At 48.2% G+C, this 19,383-nt stretch overlaps 2 protein-coding genes across 3 annotated transcripts; one reads left to right on the forward strand and one right to left on the reverse strand.

Annotated features, from left to right (window-relative positions):
- Positions 1 to 4,844: 4,844 nt before the first annotated feature.
- ADO (2-aminoethanethiol dioxygenase) lies at positions 4,845 to 8,611 on the forward strand. The gene has a single exon (XM_032252586.1). The coding sequence runs from the start codon at positions 5,198 to 5,200 to the stop codon at positions 6,008 to 6,010; it is 813 nt and encodes a 270-aa protein (XP_032108477.1). The 5' UTR covers positions 4,845 to 5,197; the 3' UTR covers positions 6,011 to 8,611.
- A 3,498-nt stretch (positions 8,612 to 12,109) lies between these two features.
- On the reverse strand, positions 12,110 to 18,924 carry EGR2 (early growth response 2). 2 transcript variants are annotated; one of them, XM_032252587.1, is made up of 4 exons: positions 18,858 to 18,924; positions 18,649 to 18,761; positions 15,972 to 16,080; positions 12,110 to 14,574 (listed from the first exon to the last, which is right to left on the reverse strand). In XM_032252587.1, exons 2-4 carry the CDS (start codon positions 18,745 to 18,747, stop codon positions 13,322 to 13,324), a joined length of 1,461 nt encoding a protein of 486 aa, XP_032108478.1. In that variant the 5' UTR covers positions 18,748 to 18,761; positions 18,858 to 18,924; the 3' UTR covers positions 12,110 to 13,321. The 2 variants fall into 2 exon arrangements, with proteins under 2 accessions (XP_032108478.1, XP_032108479.1); XM_032252588.1 differs by lacking the exons at positions 18,649 to 18,761; positions 18,858 to 18,924 and adding an exon at positions 16,181 to 16,762.
- Between the last annotated feature and the right edge of the window lie 459 nt (positions 18,925 to 19,383).

The following is a 19,383-nucleotide window of genomic DNA, read 5'->3' on the forward strand; positions in this document are numbered from 1 at the left end:
TGAACTAGAGTAGGCAGTTACTTTATATGATCTTAGTGGAGATGGACACAGCTAAGAGGGCTATCATGTAATAGTTTTAGATAAATGAAAGAAAAGACATATGTTTGGTTTTGCCTGAATCAGTCTGATGATTGTCTCTGCCCTCCACGTTGAGCTAATGAGATGCTAGAAGGAATCTTACAGATAGATCCTCTCTCACAACCATGAAGAAACTGAGATCCAGCAAAATCAGGTGACCTGCACAGTAACACACAGCTAGTCAGTGGCAAAGCCATGACACCAGCTCCTTTGACTTTGAAATTATTACTTTTTCTTATAACGTGACATTTATTCATGATAAGGAATGAGAAATACACACTCGTGTTTTTCAAAAACTGAAAGAAAAGCCACGATACGAATCCAAAATACTTTAAATGTAATTAAGTCTAAATTAGTCTGAAAATGGAAACATTTTTATCCATTTATTTACCATGTTCTATACTAATAAAAAAAAATGACTACTGGAGAAAAAAAGATACCTTCCTTCCCACTTTACAAACAAAACAAAAATGCAGACTAGGAACTCTGAGCATGTGAGAATATCATTATAATCTTTTGTACTCTTTCTATTGGGTCTCAGTGTGACCAAAAGAAATGGACAAATGAATTCTGAAGATTTGAGTAAAAGTCAGAAGATAACGTACCTTGTGAATGAAAGAAAATTAGTCCTCATAGAGTAGAGAGGTAGGGGAAGGGGAAGGGAAGGCAAAAGCACAAGCCTAGCTCCCAAAGAATGAGGAGATAATAGAAAAGAACAGGTGGAGTTAAATTGATAAAAGCTGGGGGCCCTTCCAGCTCTCCTTGTTTCCTGGTTAATTAAGCAACTGTAAAGGAGGAGGAAAAAAAAAATCTCAGCTTTACTCATGCTTCTGTGTGCTTCCCCCATTCCTAAATTTAATAGATGTGGGCAGGAGGTGGGATTTAAGCTTTATCAGTCTTACCTATCACCACAGAGCTGTCAACCTGTGAAAGAAAAAACATGGAGAAAATATACTTTGAAATAGATTGCTGAAGCAATAGCTCATCAGCAAGCCCTGTCAGCTGTACCTTCAAACAGATTCTTACCCTTACACTAGTTCTCTTGTCTTTCCTCTGGATTACTGCCCCTCATTCATGTTTCCCTGCTGTAACACTCGCTCCACCACCAACCTCTTAAATATTCAAAACAGATCAAATCACTCCCCTGTCCAAAGCTCTACAAAGACTTTTCATTGCATTTAGAATAAAATCCAACTCCCTACAACAGCCTGCCCCCTCCCACGGCCTATAAGGGCTACATAATACAACCCTTACTGGCCTCTCCACCTGCATCTCCTTTAGGAACCCAGACGCTCACTACGCAGTCTTAACCCCACAGGCCTTCATCATCTCCCCTCATTATACCTGGATCCTTCCTACATGGTCGAAGTAGTGATAGTCAATACCATGTTAACAATCTTCAGGATGCTTCCTGGTTTTGGAATGTTCTGACCACAGATTTTCCCATGGCTAACTCCTTAACATTCAAAAGTAGCTTAACTGTTAATATCTGGTCACTCCTGACAACCCAATTTAAAGCAACATACCGCACACACATAAATATCACACCATCCTATTACTGTGTTTTATTGTCTTTCTAAGTTATCGCTGCCTGAAAATTATGTTGCTGATTTATCTGCGCTATATAGCCCTTCCTCTCAAATACACACATTTACTTGCAAGTAAACTCCTTGGGAATTTGGACCTTGTCTTCCTTTGTTCCTTGCTGAAACCCCAAAGCCTAGAATAATGCCTAGTATCCAGTGGATACTGACTGTTTATCAAATAATTAATTTCGTCTATCCCAAACTTTCCCCAAACCTTGTCTCTGCCATTCATTTTCCTAGTATTTGTTAACTATCACTTCTTTTCCTGTCTGCTACCTTTTGAAATTTCTTTTGGTCTCCATTCTGCTTACATCTACACTGAATTACAGAATAAACAGGGATAAAAAGGAAGAATGTTAACGCTAATAAAAACCCACTCAGCCTATGCTACTGGCAATGGGGCAGAAGGGCAAGCAAACTGCTTAAGGGCAAAAGCCTGTAGAGTCAATACCACCCATTAGTGCAGCTCTGAATGAAGGGCAACATCAAAAGGAATTGTGGAGGTAGCCTCTCTGTGGCCTAAAAAAGTACCACATGCCCTATAGACACTCAGCAGTTCCTACAAACTGTTTTATAGAGACAGTCTCACTCTGTTGCCTAGGCCTGGGTGCAGGAGTGCAACCATATGCTAACTGCAGCCTTGAAGTCGTCAGCTAAATCAATCCTCCTGACTCAGCCTCCAGAATACACTACAGGTGTGTATCACCATGCCCAACTAATTTAAAAATTTTTTTGTAAACAAGTGGGGTCTTGCTATGTTGCCCAGGCTGGTCTTGAACACTTATCCTCAAGCAATCCTACTGTCTTGGCCTTCCAGAGTGTTGGGATTACAGGCGTGAGACATCATACCATGCCAGCCTGGTTCTTAAAATTTTTAATATGCAAAAGATTCAGATGCAGTAGGTTTTGACATGATTTGAGAATCTGCACTTTCGACAAACACTGCCAAGTGACTCTGATACAGGAAGTCTCTGGAAACTTTGAACTCAGGCCAAAGGATGACCAGCAAGGACCTCAGGGATGGTATCACCAGGTTAGTGGTTTCAGTAATAATCTTTTATCTCTACCCTGAAGCTGATTCTCAAAACAAGTCAAATGCCATTTCAATACTTGCTTAGCCTTATTTAAATTCATTGGTCTTTAAGTACAACTTCTAGCCATTTTAAACAAGCTACTCTCATGGGGCAGCTACTATGTTCTACACAGCGTCATCAGTGATTTACACAGGTATATGATCCCATTTTATAGATGAAAATTTTGAGCTTCAGTTAAGTGAGTGCTGACAACCATTAAGTGACAGATTTGGAAATCAAACAGATCTGCATGTTAATATAGTCTGTGTTCTATGGAGTCTAAACTTCCCACTAATTATACCTTAATAGAAGTAAAACCAATAAATAAAAACCCTTATTTGTAAATAAAGGAAGGGGAAGAATTTTACTCTCAAATATTCTTCACTTTAGAAAAAGACTGTAAGAAATTTCTTTATGAGCTTTGAAAGTACATTTAAATAACTTAACAATGACATGGCAACCTCTGAAAATGAATCAATCTTAAGAATCCTTTTCTAAAGCAAATAACCACCCTCTGAACTAATTAGAGCTGGTTCACTACAGATCTAGCAGTGGTTCTCAAACTGGGCTACTAATCAAGAATCGCTTGAGGGAGCATCTTAAAAATAAATTATAGGCTTCACTCTAGTTCTTCTGAATCAAAATCTCTGAAGTGTGACCCCAAGGTCTTTATTTTTTAAGCTCCCCAGGGGGTTCTGATGAGTAACTAGGGTTCAGAACTACTGTTCCCTTAACACCAGCATTCTACAAATAAATAAATTTGAGGACCTAAAAGGCTAGGATTTGCCTAACAACACACAGCTTCTAAGTGGCACAGTAGGCTGGAAAAACAATATCCTGACTCTAGTTTGGTGCTTTTACACCAATTCAAGCTGCTGTTTTTGGTATAAGACTGTACTTATTTCTGCTCTGTTGCTTATGCCTTGCTGAGTACTTACTATTCACTATCCTACAACTTATTCCCTCATCTGCAAACTGAGAATAATAATAGTGCCTGCCTCTTGAAAGTTGCTGCAAGGATTAAATAGTATAACATTTGTTATATAATGTACTTAACACAGTGCCTGGCATATTGTGAGTACTCATTAGCCAGGTTATATAATCCACTAAAAAATATGCCTATTTTAACTGGAGAGGATATACTGAACCACTCCAATTACAAAATGTACAAGAAACCCATGTTCAGCTTTGGAGTCCAAAATGACTTTAAACTCAGGGTTAAGTTTAAAGCCTTAGTATCTAATATCTTGTTTTTCTAGTCATTTACTTATGTCAAAAGTTAGTTCATGCCACAAAGGATGCGTCTGTGTAGTGAACTAATTTCACAATTACTGATTGAACTGACTGTTTTACACCACTGTTTCTCCCAGGATGCCTCAGAACCATCTAGTAACTGCATCTCTGGGTGACAACAGGGAATCTGTATTTATAAAAGACCCCTCCCCATTCTCAGGCAAACCAAGATTTGATAACCACTAGTGTTCAGAATCCACGACCACCGCAAATGGCCTCTCAAGTCTCTCCAGCAAAAAGCTATCGTGCTCTGTAAACAGAAGAGCAGCGTCATCAGGTCCTGATGCAAACAACAGCTGGGCCCAGCTGGGACGAGTAGCCTTGGTGATCACAGAGGACGGCCCGGACCCCCTTCCCTCCTATGAAACACAAAATTACAAAGGCGCCCTCCTGCAATTCCCGTGGGAGACAGTGCTGCCTAGGCGGCTACGAGGAGCTAAGGTTGACTCAACAGCCTCCTTCCCAGGGGCAAGGCCAAAGGAAGGCGACCCTGGATGGCTAACCAGGCCCCAGCGGCGCCAGGAGGTTAACGACCCTACTTGCCCTGTTCCTTGTCATGGCCAAGAGCCTCCACTACTCCGCGGGCCAGCTGCCGGAAGTGCGTCACCCCACCCTGCGGAGAATGCCGGGAGTTGTAGTCAAGTGGCTACTCTAGCAAGCTGATTCATCGTTTTTAAAACAAGAAAAACACCTCTGCATCCTGAAAAAGTTGTTTTATACCCAACATGTGTAATGGTTCTTCCCTTTTCCAATCAACAAAGTGAACTTTCTTAGCGCTCATGCGGAAGGCCGGACTACAAGTCCCGGCATGCTCTGCAGGGTTCCCCTGGCGCCGGGCCACCGTCGTAGGTGCGGGTCGCATGAATGGAGCGCCGGGCGTAAGGCAAAGCCTGGCACCGTCCGCGCGGCCGGTACCTGCTCCCGGAGCGTGAGTGCGGGGTGTGGGGTGTGCGCGTGCGCGCTCGGAGGGGGCGCCAGGCGAGCGCGCCGGGCAGTTGCGGGCGCGTGGCTGCTGAGGTTGGCGGCGGTGCCGCGCGCCCGACGGTCGGGTGGTTGCGGGGCCTCCCGCCTCGACCCGGGCTGCGGGCAGCCGTGGCGGCCGCCGGGGACCGCAAGGGGCGGAGGAAAGGAGGGGGCCGGCCCCGGCACTCGGAGGAGCAGCTGACCATGCCCCGAGACAACATGGCCTCCCTGATCCAACGGATCGCCCGCCAGGCTTGCCTCACCTTCCGGGGCAGCGGGGGCGGCCGCGGCGCTTCCGATCGCGGCGCGGCGTCTGGCCCGGAGGCGCCGATGCCACCGGGCTTTCCTGAGAACCTGAGCAAGCTGAAAAGCCTTCTGACCCAGGTCCGCGCTGAGGACTTGAACATCGCCCCGCGCAAGGCCACACTGCAGCCGCTGCCGCCCAACCTGCCGCCCGTCACCTACATGCACATCTACGAGACTGACGGCTTCAGCCTGGGCGTGTTCCTGCTCAAGAGCGGCACGTCCATCCCGCTGCATGACCACCCGGGCATGCACGGCATGCTCAAGGTGCTCTATGGCACCGTGCGCATCAGCTGCATGGACAAGCTGGACGCGGGCGGCGGGCAACGGCCGCGGGCCTTGCCGCCGGAGCAGCAATTCGAGCCGCCGCTGCAGCCCCGGGAGCGGGAAGCCGTGCGACCTGGTGTACTGCGCTCGCGGGCCGAATACACCGAAGCCAGCGGCCCTTGCGTCCTCACACCGCACCGGGACAACCTGCACCAGATCGACGCGGTGGAAGGTCCTGCCGCCTTCTTGGACATCCTGGCCCCGCCCTACGACCCGGACGACGGCCGGGACTGCCATTATTACCGGGTGCTGGAGCCGGTCAGGCCCAAGGAGGCCTCCAGCTCGGCCTGTGACCTGCCCCGAGAGGTGTGGCTCCTGGAGACCCCGCAGGCCGATGACTTCTGGTGCGAGGGAGAACCCTATCCAGGTCCTAAGGTCTTCCCTTGAAGCCATCGGCACCCAGGAGCGGTGGGCCGAAGACGTGCCCTACCCTACCACAAGGGCTGTGTCTCTACCCCCTAGCCTGGGCCTTGGATCTACTGGAATGAGCAGCAGCCGCTTCCTCGGCAGCCTTGGGAAGCACGGGCGACTGGACAGCAGCAGCTGGGCACGGTTATGGGGGCGGGGTGGGCGGGGAGGCTAGATTGTTTCCTGGTTCTGTCACTGCCACCGGGGCTTTGATTTGGGGGAGTAGGGCAGGAGATTATCTGAAGCGCTTCCATCCTAAAGCCATAATGAAAGTATCTTCCTCTCTTCCCCATTCTATACAAAATACTAAGTGGTTTTCTTCCTCCTACCTCCCACCCCTTAGGTAAATAGGGTTTATTTTCCACTCATGCCCTTATGCCCTTTTTTTCTTAAGAGTTTTAACTTATTGACTGTGCATGACCCAGTGGTTTGAATTGTTTTTCGTTCAAGTCATTGGTAAAAACTAGGTTTAAAGAGATGAGCTACTGTTTAAAGTGAGCTGGCCTGCCTAATTAATTCCTTGTGAAAATTAAATGGCTTTTTCATTTTGGGGATTACTCTCACAACATAACTATGCATGTAGAGGACAAGATTTATTTTCTTTCCTCCCTTTGCCCAGTAGCCACATCTGGTTTACTCAGGCAGCATCTACTAAGAAATTCAGCACCTGCATGTCTCTGTGACATGGTCACTTAGAGCTTATCTTCCCTATGAATCTACAGATCTGTGAGTTGAGCAGATTTCATGTTGCAGATTCACCTTCAATGCAAAGACTGTATTATCCTCACATGACTTTTTTTCTCTTACTGCACTTCAAAAGGTGATAGAATAATTCTATATTTTCTAACGGGAAGATTCAAAGGAGCTGAATCTGTTATGCTTCCAAACAACTGAATGTAAAACACCCCTAGCCAGCTGTTGCATTTCATATCTTTATTTACTTCCAATATTTTACTGTAAAAATAGGGAGAAATACCATGTTGAGAACTGCTTCACATTCTCTCAGGAACTCTAATGTTCCCGACGCAGGTGGTTCCCGCTGTGTTGCTGGCAGTGTTATCTCAGCCCTCTCCCTAAAACGACCGAGCGCTGGGTTCATCTAATGTGGTTTTCTGTAGGAAGGCACAGAAGGCACAGATGATCACAGCTAGAGAATTGAGAATTAGCTATACTACTACCAGTTTAGGGCACCAAAACTTGGGATTAAACACTTCCCATTTCCCACTCCCAACTCTTGAACAGTCTTGCTATCTGTGACTCGTTTTATTTTTGTGCTTTTAATAGTCTGAGCAATCTTACCTTGTTTACAGGTTTATTGACTCCATTTGCTTCAGACCATGGAGCACTGTTTCTTTTTTACTATTTATAGGATTCCTTTTTTCACAAAACTTTTAATAAAAACAAATTGTAGAAATAAACACATTAACATTTGCCCAGCTGTCGTCTAAGCCCTCTTGATTGACTTGCCCAAGTGGTGATAGCATTCTAATATCTATAATAAAGGGAGATTTGCTATTAGTGGTGGAATGTTGACCTTGTATGTAGAGAAACAGTATGTGCCTTTGCCTCTTTATGCAGGCTGTGTTACAGAGACCCAGGATGAGGGAGTATTTGTTCCCAATTTTTAAGATAGTATTAAAAAGCAAATACTTGGTGAATGATTTAAAAATAAAACCAAAACAAAACACAAAAAGATACTCATTCAACAGGACATGGAAAACTATGTTATAAAACCTGACACAGGCATAGTACCAAGCATTTCCTCCAGGGTTGCTAAAATTGTTTTCTTGTAGTTCCACATTCTGGTGTAGTTTAAAATGCCTTTGGGGGCAGTTTGAAGCAGTTCTTCATGCCACTTAGTTTGAAAATAAATTCTAGATATGCAAATGATTTTCTTAGAAAACTTCATGAAATAAAAGGTTTTTTTTTCCATAGCACAGTAATGAATGTGGTTATCAATCATACTTTTTTGGATTATATTGTAGCAAAAGGTTGATTGGCTTACAAAGATTGTTAATAGCAACGTATGTGATATAATAAAACCTGGAGTACAGTAACCTAACCTACAAAACATCCTGACTGTAGGAGAGGAATAAAGGAAGAGTTATTATGACTCTATGAAAAAAAAATTTTAAGTTTTTATTTACAAAGCAAATTGGAAGAAAAAACCTAAGGTGCTTTTCAAAAGAGTAACCAAAATTGTTGCAGGCCAAAACAGCAATATGGTATGTCAATATTTAGTTCAATAAGAGCAGTGAAACTTCTGGTTCACTAATAAATTCTGAGTAAACAAAATGTAACTTGTTTAGTGAGCCACTAAGGAATAGTGTCTTTGTAATATGCTTATTACAAAGACAAAATGTGGTGCAGAAAGTAATCTTGCACCTGTGTGCATAAACTGTTAGTCATAACTGACTGTGTGTTGCTCTTGTGTTTCCATATAGTCCCCTCCAATACAGATAATGTTTTAATAACAACTGTGGGATTAAAAGTCATCTTCCCCTAGGAAAGACTAATGAGCACAATGATATTAATCACTTTTGTGATGAATAATAAACGCAATAATTGCCTCATGGGTGAGAAATTGTCTGTCTAAATGCTTCCTAAGCTTTTAAAGTATCTGGTCCTGTCACTGGCCAGTAAAATCAACGCAGAGTATTGTGTACCTACTTACTATTTTATGAGAATTGATTTTTCACTAAGCCTGATTTGAATGGGTTGCATTTACACCAACTCCTATTTATTAGTGAAAATGATAGCCCACTTTTTCAATAATACGTGTTTTGTCAACAGGAGTGGGATTTCTGAGCTTTAACACTACTAAGCCTGAAGTTTTTTCAAAATCCACACCTTTTATTCCCCTTTTCATTGTCTCCTTGTAGGTGCCTCCATCCTGGCATCTCGGGAGGACTCTGCCATTACTCCTCTGTTACTGATTTCTGAATCTTGAGCTCTAGCTCTAATGCCCAATGAAGAAGCGATATGTCTTTAATTCAGGGCTTGCCTATTGCTTTCCAACTCCAACCTCTAAATGAAAGACCTGCAATTACAGAATTAATAGTAAGTGTATATACAGAAGCCAATCACTGATCACTTCCATTGCAATGAGGCATCTGCTGTCAAAGAAGGAAACCATTTGTCAAGTCCCTTATAGATATTGAATCTTCAAACCCGAATCTGGGGATGGTTACATTTCTGGATTAAAATCAGTGTACTGGTAATCCCCGCACTTTGGGAGGCTGAGGTGGATTGATCACCTGAGGTCAGAAGTTGGAGACCAGCCTGGCCAACATGGTGAAACCCTGCTTCTACTAAAAGTTAGCTGGGCATGAGTCTGAGGCAGGAGAATCGCTTAAACCCGGGAGGCAGAGGTTGCAGTGAGCCAAGATCACACCACTGCACACCAGCCTAGGCGACAAGAGTGAAACTCTGTCTCAAAAAAAAAAAAAAAAAATCAGTGTACTTATGAAAAATAAAAGCATGTTTAAAATTGTTTAGAGATAAATCTTCATTATTGCAAGATGGCCAGGGAAAACCTTACCTGCTCTGATGTCTACAGTCTGATTACCATTAAAGGTTCATAATGTATAATGTAAGATTATGTTGTACTAAAAACTAATGGCCTTCTGCAGATTTCCAAAGCCCAAGTAGTAATATACGCTTAAAAATAGTTTATTTCCTTGAGAGTGAGCCTAAAGACAGCATGAAGGAAAACACATCTGAAGCTAGTTAATGTCTAATCGGACTATTTTGCTGTAACAAAAAAGCTTACTTTGTATTTAACTAAGGAAAATAAGATAGTACTGTATAAGAAAACAAAAATACGTTCATTCTAGAAGGAGTTTAGGACTTACTTTCTTTCCTTGTTTTTTGCTTTGTTCTCCTGTAGAATTTGTTTAGTTTTAGCTTCTACTGGCAGCATTTTTGGGACTTGTGTTGATGCTGACCACTCTTACACAGACACACACACACACACACACACACACACACACGGTATTGAATAGTTAAAATGTCACTGCAGCCGTTTTTAACAGATATGAAACAATTTGCCTTAATCTTATTAGCAGCTGTGATAATGAAATTAAATAGCCTGGTTTATGAACATTTATAAACCTTACTTAGGTATAATCAACCCATTTTTAATATGAATTGAACCATCTCAAAAGCATTATGAATCTTTAAGGAATTTATTCTCCAGAAGTTGCTTTTGAAAACTAACAGCAACAACGAAAATATCAATAATATTCTGTAAAGTGTATGTACAATATTAGAGGACGTTTTTCTATGCTTTATTTCTTGAGCAATGTAAAAAATGAGGCATGTGCAGGAAGCACTCTGAACATTTTAAGAAGAGAGCAAAATCTGATTAAAGATACTGACCTTACATGTTGAAATCTAATAGTTTTAAAGCCACAAAGTTGGCTCTGAGAAAACACTGAGGTGTGGTGTTCCTCATGGTATGTGTGTTAGCGCTACCTCACCAAGCCCACATCAGGGTGAAGGTGATTATGTAATCAATTTTGCTGTCATCAAAATATCTTCTATTTTATTTTTGAGGTGACTTTTAGTCGATTGCTTTGTAAGTGATTGTTAGATTATCTTGATTGAAGATACTCTAGAATTTGGCAAGACAAATGTACCTTACAAAATTTGGGTAAACTATATTTTAATATAATGAAATCTTGGTAGGAGGGAAGTATTCTTTAAAAACATGTAATTATCAAAATGTGGCATTGTCTTCTACTTGCCAAAGTTGGACAAGCAAGGATGATCCTATGCCGACAAGCAGGGAAATAGGAACTAATGGGAAAACACCAGTCACTAGAAAAATCTGAAACAAATTCTGAAACCTCTGTTTTGTAGCAATAGAGGGATTCTACATCCTTGAAACAGGGATGAAGAAGAGACATGAAAGAAAGGAATTAATTCCCTCCACAAATTTGATCTCAAATTCGAGTGCTAGTAAAGGCAAAAGGTGGTTTCCAGAGTAGCTGTGACTATCGGCTATTCTGAAATACAGGTTGAGTTTGAGGGAGTCTTAACGGTGCTGATGGGCAAACAGACAAACGGATTTTCAGATGTCAGCTAAACAGTGAACGCTGCTGCAACATGTTATGTTTGTGTAAGGATCCAGAAGTGGGTGAACTTAAATGATATTTAGGCCCAGATTTTAGAGTAAAGATAACTTCACACAGGCATCATCTGTTTACTTTGTGGCTAAATTAACTATTTTGTGGTGAATTTATATTTTTAAATCACTACAAAAGGCTTGCAGTAAAATGAACCATACAGTATATTCTTTGCAAATCCTTATTCAGTACCATGGAGAACTATATCGGCCTATTTAGTTTAGATTATCTTTGAAGTTTTCTTGAGGCACCACTATCTAATGAGCTGAATATTTTGATAGTCACTTCTAGACCCACCAAACCTTTGGCAGATCAATAATCCTTTCGAATAGGGGTAATCAATTGGGAAGTGAAGGTTGGATCGAAATGAGTCCTGGGGTAATTCCTTTTGACAACCCATTAATGCTGTCATCAGCAGCGTCTGGGAGCATTTTAGATGTAAAGAGATGATAGCGCTTTTCAAAAAGTTTTCTGTGGTCGTGAGACTAATCCTGGAAGCTGAAAGTCATTTCCAGCTTGACCACGCCACCACACTTTCCACAAAGCCACATCTCATCTGAGTTGCAGACCCTGGTCAGGGTTCTGAAAGTGGTTGCAAATGTGTAGTCTCCGAGTGGGCACTTGTTTATAAGTATTTATTTTCCGGAGCCCACTCAGGAGCACAGAGAAGCTATAGGCTGTTAGAGACAACGGAACAATGAGTCAAAACAACGCCTCCCCACTTTTACACTAATGCATGGGGGAAATCCCCGGAACACTAGTGTTTGATTATGAATGGAGCCTCCTTTGGGGTTGGTGTCCACTGGCTAGCAAAGAAGATCTGGAGACCCTGGCTTGGTAAAAGCATTTTCACTGGTGCTTACTGCTGTTTTTAAGAAATAGTCCCACAGAAATTGAATGACTAATTCCTACCCAGTAAGTATTTCAGAAATGATTTCTGCAACAAAAATATTGTTGAAAAGTATTTATTTACACTATAGTCATAAACCATCCATTATCTGAACTTCAGTTAGTGGTTTTGCATTAGAATAGATCATTTATTTTTTCACAACTATTAAGAGCTAATAACCAAACAAATCAGCTCCAGTAACATTATGTACATTCTTATCTGAAATTTGACTACAAAGGTAACACTTTTAAGTCACAAAACAAAGCATACAAAAATATACTTTCTAAAAAAAATTCCAAATATTAATAGGCAGAAATATACAGCCATACTAAACCCAGGGAGTGATTTTTTTTCCATAATAAGGCAACCCATTTACATGCAGACCCTGTAACATTGTCTACATCACACAAGGCACCAAGGACACTTCCAACACGATTGCATGCATCCTAGTTTCAGAGAATATATGTACATCCCCCTTAAATAAGTTAACCTCTGACTCATTTCAAGAGATCATAAATGCTTTACATTTTTTCCCCAAAGATTCAGAATTTAGAGAACAGTGTACATCAAAAATACACAAAATCTGAGTGGATATACACTGAAAAAATAGTCTACATTTCTCACGAAAAGGAGCAGATATTGCTATGTCCCTCCCATCACATTGCACTTCTGTTCTCTGAGTTTATAATACATATTGCTTCAAGGGTTGAGACAACTAGATATGCTCTGATTCGCCATTCAAGGGCCACAGAGTGCGGCATTCAGGCCATGCTTCACTCACTGTACAGTCCCCCAAATCAGTCGCAAGCCATAAAGTGCACATCAGTTTTGCTTGTCTTTTTGCTGTCCCCACTTGAAGGGATCAGCATCTCCCAACCTATTGTAGAAAACGTCTTAGATTAATCCTGATATCCAGGGTCAAAAGCCTGGGAGGGGTCAAAATAAGGGGAAGCGGGGAGCAAAACCTAGTCAAACAACCCTTTAAAGCAGGGTCAGACCTCAGCCCTCAGCCAGGGGCCCCCACCCCATCCCCCTCTAAGCCTCCCTTTTGCCTTGGGTTGATAGTCAGCTCATCTATGAGACTAGAATGGGCTAAGTTTTAGGAAGGACATGCTTCTAGGTGGAAAGTGGGCAGTGCTAGGCTCCACCAAAGCCCTTCGCCCAACGAAGGGAGGGAGGGGCAGGGAAGGGTGGTAGTGTTTGTCGTGCAGCTCCAGTGGACAAAGGGATTCCGGGACCTTTGGGAGCTGGTATGTCAGCCTGAGTCTCATCTCAAGGTGTCCGGGTCCGAGAGGAGCAAGGGGCCAGCGGCCCTCCACCAAGAGTGCCGCTGTTGCTGCTGCACAGGGTACCCCCAGGCTGTGCGCCCCCAGAGCAGGACGCTGTGGACGGGGCTGGCAGTGATGCAGAGGGTGCACTGCTTTTCCGCTCTTTCTGTCTCAGGTGGATCTTGGTGTGGCGCTTCCTCTCATCACTCCGGGCAAACTTTCGGCCACAGTAGTCACAGGCAAAGGGCTTCTCACCAGTGTGCGTGCGGATATGGGTGGTGAGGTGGTCACTGCGGCTGAAGTTGCGCATGCAGATCCGACACTGGAAGGGCTTGTGCCCAGTGTGGATTCGGATGTGCCGTGTCAGCTCGTCGGAGCGGGAGAACCGCCGGTCGCAGCCTTCTGCTGGGCACGGATAGGGCCTCTCATGTACTGGCGTCTTGCTAGGTCTGTTGGGGTACTTGCGAGGCCTCAGAATGGGCCGCAGTGGTAGGTGGTGTGGGTTATAGGCAGTGGCAGCAGCTGCTGCTGAGCTGCTACCAGGCAGCCGGGGTCCCTCGCTGCCTCCACTGGCCCCTGGTCCAGTCACCCCAGCACTGGGGCCCCCCAGGGTAAAGTTACGGATGGTAGAGAGTGGAGTGAGTGGAGGGGGCACCCGAAGGGTGTCCAGGGGGCAGGGAAAGGGCTTACGGTCTGGGCCAGCTGTACCATGTAGGTCTCTCTGGCACTGAGATGGAAAGAATCCAGGATAGTCTGGGATCATCGGGAAGAGACCTGGGTCCGTGGCTGGCTTGGGGGACGGGTAGGAAGGAGGTGGTGGGTAGGCCAGAGAGGAAGAGGTGGAGGTGGTGGCTGCTGACAGGAATGCAGAAGGGTCCTGGTAGAGGTCTCCCGCACAGCCAGAGTAAGGAGGAGGAGGCGGTGGCGGAGAGTACAGGTGGTCCAGGTCAGGCTGGGTCTGGGACATGGTGCACACACCCAGGGGTCCTGTGGCCAGTGGGTTGGGGGAAGCAGACGTGACGCTGGACGAGGCTGTGGTCGAAGCTGGGGAGGTGACCCCTTGCAAGATGCCTGCACTCACAATATTGATGATGCCTTCTGGGTAGCAGCTGGCACCAGGGTACTGAGGGTCAATGGAGAACTTGCCCATGTAAGTGAAGGTCTGGTTTCTGGGTGCAGAGACGGGAGCAAAGCTGCTGGGATATGGGAGATCCAACGACCTCTTCTCTCCAGTCATGTCAATGTTGATCATGCCATCTGGGGAGGGAAAAGGCAGAATAGAGGTGGAGCGATGAGAAAACAGCCAGGACTTCCTTCTCATCTCCACTCACATGGGTCCATTTCCAAGGCCCAGAGTCTTAGCACTGAAGAGCTGGGGCAAAGTCCAAAAGGTGGGGAAATTGTGGCCCATAGACAGTAAGAAGAGGCTAGCTAGCCCAAGATCCCACTGTGGCAACCCATTGGCAGTATGGAACTCAAGAACAACCTCCAAAAAAGCAGAATGAGCTTTTCCCATCTCCCCTCCACCCCCAGCCATCTGTGGCTCTAGTCCCCAATAAAAAACACCCAATAATAGCAACAACAATATTAAAAAATCCCCATCTGCCCGGAGCTTCTCTCTCTTTTTTGCCTGGGGGTTCCACGGCTGAGGCACCAAAACACCACCCAAGAATCGACCTATCCCAGCCAGTGCCGCCACGGTGCCAAACCGTGAGGAGAGCCCGAGAAGGGGGTGGGTGATTTCCGGGCTGTTCCCCATCCCCGGCGCCTGGTGCCTTCTCTCCCTCCCTCTCCCGCTGCGCTTCAGCTGAGAGCTGCTGGAAGGAATCGGGGCTGTAGAGGAAGGAGTCTGTAGGTTGGTTCCCTCCCAATCTTCTCCGCCTTTCCTGACACCCGCGCGTCCCTGCCTCAGCTCAAGGCCAGTGGCCCGGCTTCGAGGAAGGCGCGGGGGCCTTGGGAGACGACTTTCCACGGCATCGCCAAGGAAACTGGCGTTGCCGGTGCCCCCGCGGGCCTCCCTCTGCAGTCCGGGGGCTGCTTCCCGCCGTTGCCCGCCCTCCTCCACCACCCACTCCCTGCCTCCGCCGGCCGGAGCCCCCGCTTCGCTAACCCCCTCAACTTAGCGGGCGGCGCGCAGGTGAGGGCGCGCCTCCAGGCCGCTTCAGGGGAGCTCCTAGATTTTCCCGGGGTCGGCTCTGCCGGGGAGGGAGCTACCGACGCTTTCCCCTGGCACTTCGCCGCCGCTCGGCTCTCCAGACGCGCAGGTCTCCCCAGGAGCCCCGAACTTTACCATCACTTTGCCCCTGCCCCGAGAGAGGGGAGGTCGAAGTGTCGCTGGCCAGAGGGCCTGAGCAAGCCTCGAAGCTCGGTGGAGGGGGCGCCTCTTCCACCCCGCATCCCTGTGCTCGCCAGGGGAATGGGTGCGCCGGGGCGCACGCACGCCGGTTTGCCGGCGACCTGGTGCATCTGCCCGCGCGCCCCAGGCCCTGCTATCGCAGGTTCCTCCTATACCCACTTCGAGTCTCCAAAGCCAGTGCAGTCAGCACCGTCCACTTGGAGCCCCAATCCTCTCCTCCGATTCCCGCACACCCACTGCACCCCACCCACCAGCTCCGGGCCGCGCAGGTCCCGGGCGGCGAAGACACGCGGCTTACCTCCGGCCACTCCGTTCATCTGGTCAAAGGGGCCTCCCAGTTCGGCATTGGGAAAGATGGTCACCGACGTGGCGGCGAGGTCCTCCACCGGGTAGATGTTGTCAGACAGCTGGTGCACAAAACCACTGAGAGTTACTGGGATTTTGTCTACGGCCTTGGCGGTCATCATTTGCTCCTCGCGCAACCTGGAGACCCAACTCCCTCGCTACCTGGAGTGTCAGAAAAGCCGTTTTGGAGAGGGGTTGGACTGAGCCTGGGATGGTATCTCCTTTTGCCCTCCACACTTAAAAACAACCACCACACACACCAAAAAGAAAAAGAAAAAAAAAAAAAACAACACAGAAATAAAAGTAGCAAACAAGTTGCTGTTTTTTAAGAAAGAAGAAAAATGGCTATTTGCCACTGACTCTCTCCTGTCTGTGTTCCGGCTGCTGGGAAGCCAGGAGATGCTGGTGTAGTGTTATTATAACAGTCAGTGTGTCCCCTCGCCGAGCTATTAATCAATTGCTGCTCGCTCAGTTAGACGGAAAGTGTTGCTCTAAGTATTTATGGGCAGGTCTTCAATATCCGTGACGTCGCTGCCCATATATGGACTGAGGAACAGGGCTGGGCCAGGAGGCTTTTGCCGTCACATGGCTAATTTGCATACACGGGCTCGACCGCGCGGGCTCCGCTGAGCTCGCGACTCCCAGCTCGCAGCCGGCGGGGATCTGCTGGGGTCCCGGGCGCGCGGCCCTAGCTGCAGCCTGGGTCCGATGCGCAGGGATCGCGTGGGAGCGGGCACGCCACGGACCCCGCCGCAGCCACAGCAAGAGCCCAAGCGGCTCCAGGCTGCGGCTCAGCCTCCCGGGGCGGGGAGGAATTCCGGTTCTCCGGGACTTTCCAAAAAAGGCGAAGATCCGGTCCTGGCGGCTCCGCCTCCCTAGCCCTTGTTTGGGAGCCATTCCGGAAAATTAAACTTCGGAAAGAAACCGAGCGGAGCCGAGACACTACAGTCAAACCCCTACTCACTTTCTTGGCAGCTCAAAACCGCAAGCAAAAGGAGGCAGCAAAGAAAAAAAAAAAAAAGCTACATGCATTCACGGAAGCTGACTGCTTTTTTCTGAATTACTTGGTGGAAAGAAGTGGCTGGTGATAAGAGTGAATGCGTATTGCTTTTTTGGAAAGTCTGTTCTATTTATACAGGAGCGAAAACGGAACAGGTTTGGGTTGTTTGTTTGTTTAAGTATTTTGGGCACCTTGAGACTGGGAGGGTAAACCCTAGGAGGAGCAGAATAACTGTAGGGAGCTTCGAGAGAAATCCTCAGCCGGAGACACCCTCCTTCCTCTGCCCGCGCGTTCCCCGCCCCCCTTCAGCTGCTGCGCTGAGCGGGCGCCCTTCCCGGCGCGTCTGGGCGGTCGGCTGCGTGGGGGCGTCCAGATGGAAGCTTGGACACTCACCCTGTCCCTCCACACACACATACACACTCACACTCGCTCCACTTCCGCTACACACTCCCGCCCCCGCTGCCCTCATCACACACCCACTCACAACACCTTACACTACACACCTCCCTGTTGACTGAGTGCGCCCGCGCGCCCGCGTTGCCAGCAGTGTCCCGGAGGCAGAGGGGGCGCCCGGGCTCGCCGGACAGGAGGCTCTGTGAAGACACTGTCCTGACCTTCACTATCTGTCCTGGCCACCATAGAACCCCCCTGACCCCAACAGCCCATGATCCAGGGGCGCGCCCTGCCCCCACCCGAGCCAGAATACATGCACTAGGAGAAATATTTTGTCGCCCTCGCCAAAACACACCTCCGTGAGCCCCGCGCGGTTCTCAGTGACGGCCGGCGGCATCTCTAATGCCACTTTCAAGACACCATCTCCATCCCCCCACCCACTCGTTTTACTTTGCAAGTAGAAACCTTTCTATTTAGTTCCCAACGCAATTTTAAACAACTTTTCCAAGGTCCAAATGGCAGCAGGTTCTGGCTTGCTAGGCGCAAAGCTTCTACCTCCGGGTGCGCCCCAGCCCGTATGGGTAGCCCGTCCTGGCCCAGGCCCCACAGGAGGCTGGTCCTGGGTCCCCAAGCCCAGCGCACCGCCGCCTGCGTGGCTCATTCATGGTCGTTTGTGCGGGTTGCGAGCTGCCCCAGCCCTTTCCCGCTCCAAAGCCGCGGAGGCCAGGGATAATGCGTAGTGAGCCTCGCCGGCCTGTCCTGTCCCTTTTTCACCCCCGGCCGGAGCGGCCCTAGCCTCTTGTGGGCTGGAGCGGGCGGGAGCCACGGCGCCACGCCGTGGAGGGAGCGCGGTGCTGCAGGCGGCTCTCCAGTAGCTCACCTGCCGCGACCGCTGCTGCCCTGCGCCAGTTCTCGCCAAGCCCTGCGCACCGCATTCAGGGCCTTGGGGCGGCGGAGAGCGGTCTCTCCCTCCGCTCCTCCACCCCTCTGCTTCTCTTCTCCCTCCAAAAAAGCTGGTCTCTGGAGACCAGCCATCTCTTTGACTTCAATCACCCAGAGCACATTTGGGAAAGTTTCCCGCTTGCGCTGTGCGCTCTTTTCCAATTGGGGATTAAAAGGACACGGAAAGAAATGGCAGCAACGTTAGTACCCTAGTAGATACCCCACCTCCGGCAAAAACGTGCAAAGTCCTATTTCAAAAGAAAAGAAAAAGAAAAAAAGATAGCTGCGTTCTTACCACGTGCGCCAGCCCGCTCCGCCTGCGCTCCGGTGGGTCCCGCGGCCCCCGCGCTGACCATGGGCAAGACGACGCCTCGGAGGGGAGCCCGACTCGCATCTCCAGCCCTGAATCTGAAAGAAGGGAGAGAAGCCGAATTATGTAAATGCGTAACCCGGCGAAGGGGCTTAGGTTATGGCCCCCGCCGGCCCCTGAGGTGAGGCACCCACCGGCGGCAAGCGCTGGCGCGGCGACTGATCGCGCTTCGCTCCTCTCTGCGCACGTGGGCGGACCGGCAGGCGGGCGAGTTGCCCGGGCCGCCCGGCGACTGGCGCTGCTGCCAAACCCGTCGGCGGTCGCCGCGCGCCGCCCCGAGAGGGAGCTCCTGGACGCCCAAGTGCCCGGCCAGCAGGGTGCGGAGAGCAAGACGCCGGCCGGGGGCGGCCTGAGGGAGGGAGAACCGCGAGGTCTCCGGCTGCCACCCTTCCCGGAAGAGGCGGCCAGTGGAAGGCGGGTGGAGGAGGGGCCCTTCGAGGAGTCTTCAAAGCACGTTAGGGTAAATGAGAGTGACCGACCCTCTGAAATTCTTCGGAGATTTCCAAGGACTCACACCTCCCCCTAAGAGCTACGCTGCATCAGCCCGTGGTGCGCAGGGAATGGGGTGGGGGTGGGGGCGGGGACGGGCGGCAGCCGCGGGGAGGCCCGGGAACGCCTGGGGCCAGTCCTGGGAGGCCTTTACTGAACCTCCGCTGAAAC

This window comes from Sapajus apella, unplaced genomic scaffold (genome assembly GCF_009761245.1).
Source record: "Sapajus apella isolate SASKATOON/1434 unplaced genomic scaffold, GSC_monkey_1.0 scaffold78, whole genome shotgun sequence".
NCBI lineage: Eukaryota > Metazoa > Chordata > Mammalia > Primates > Cebidae > Sapajus > Sapajus apella.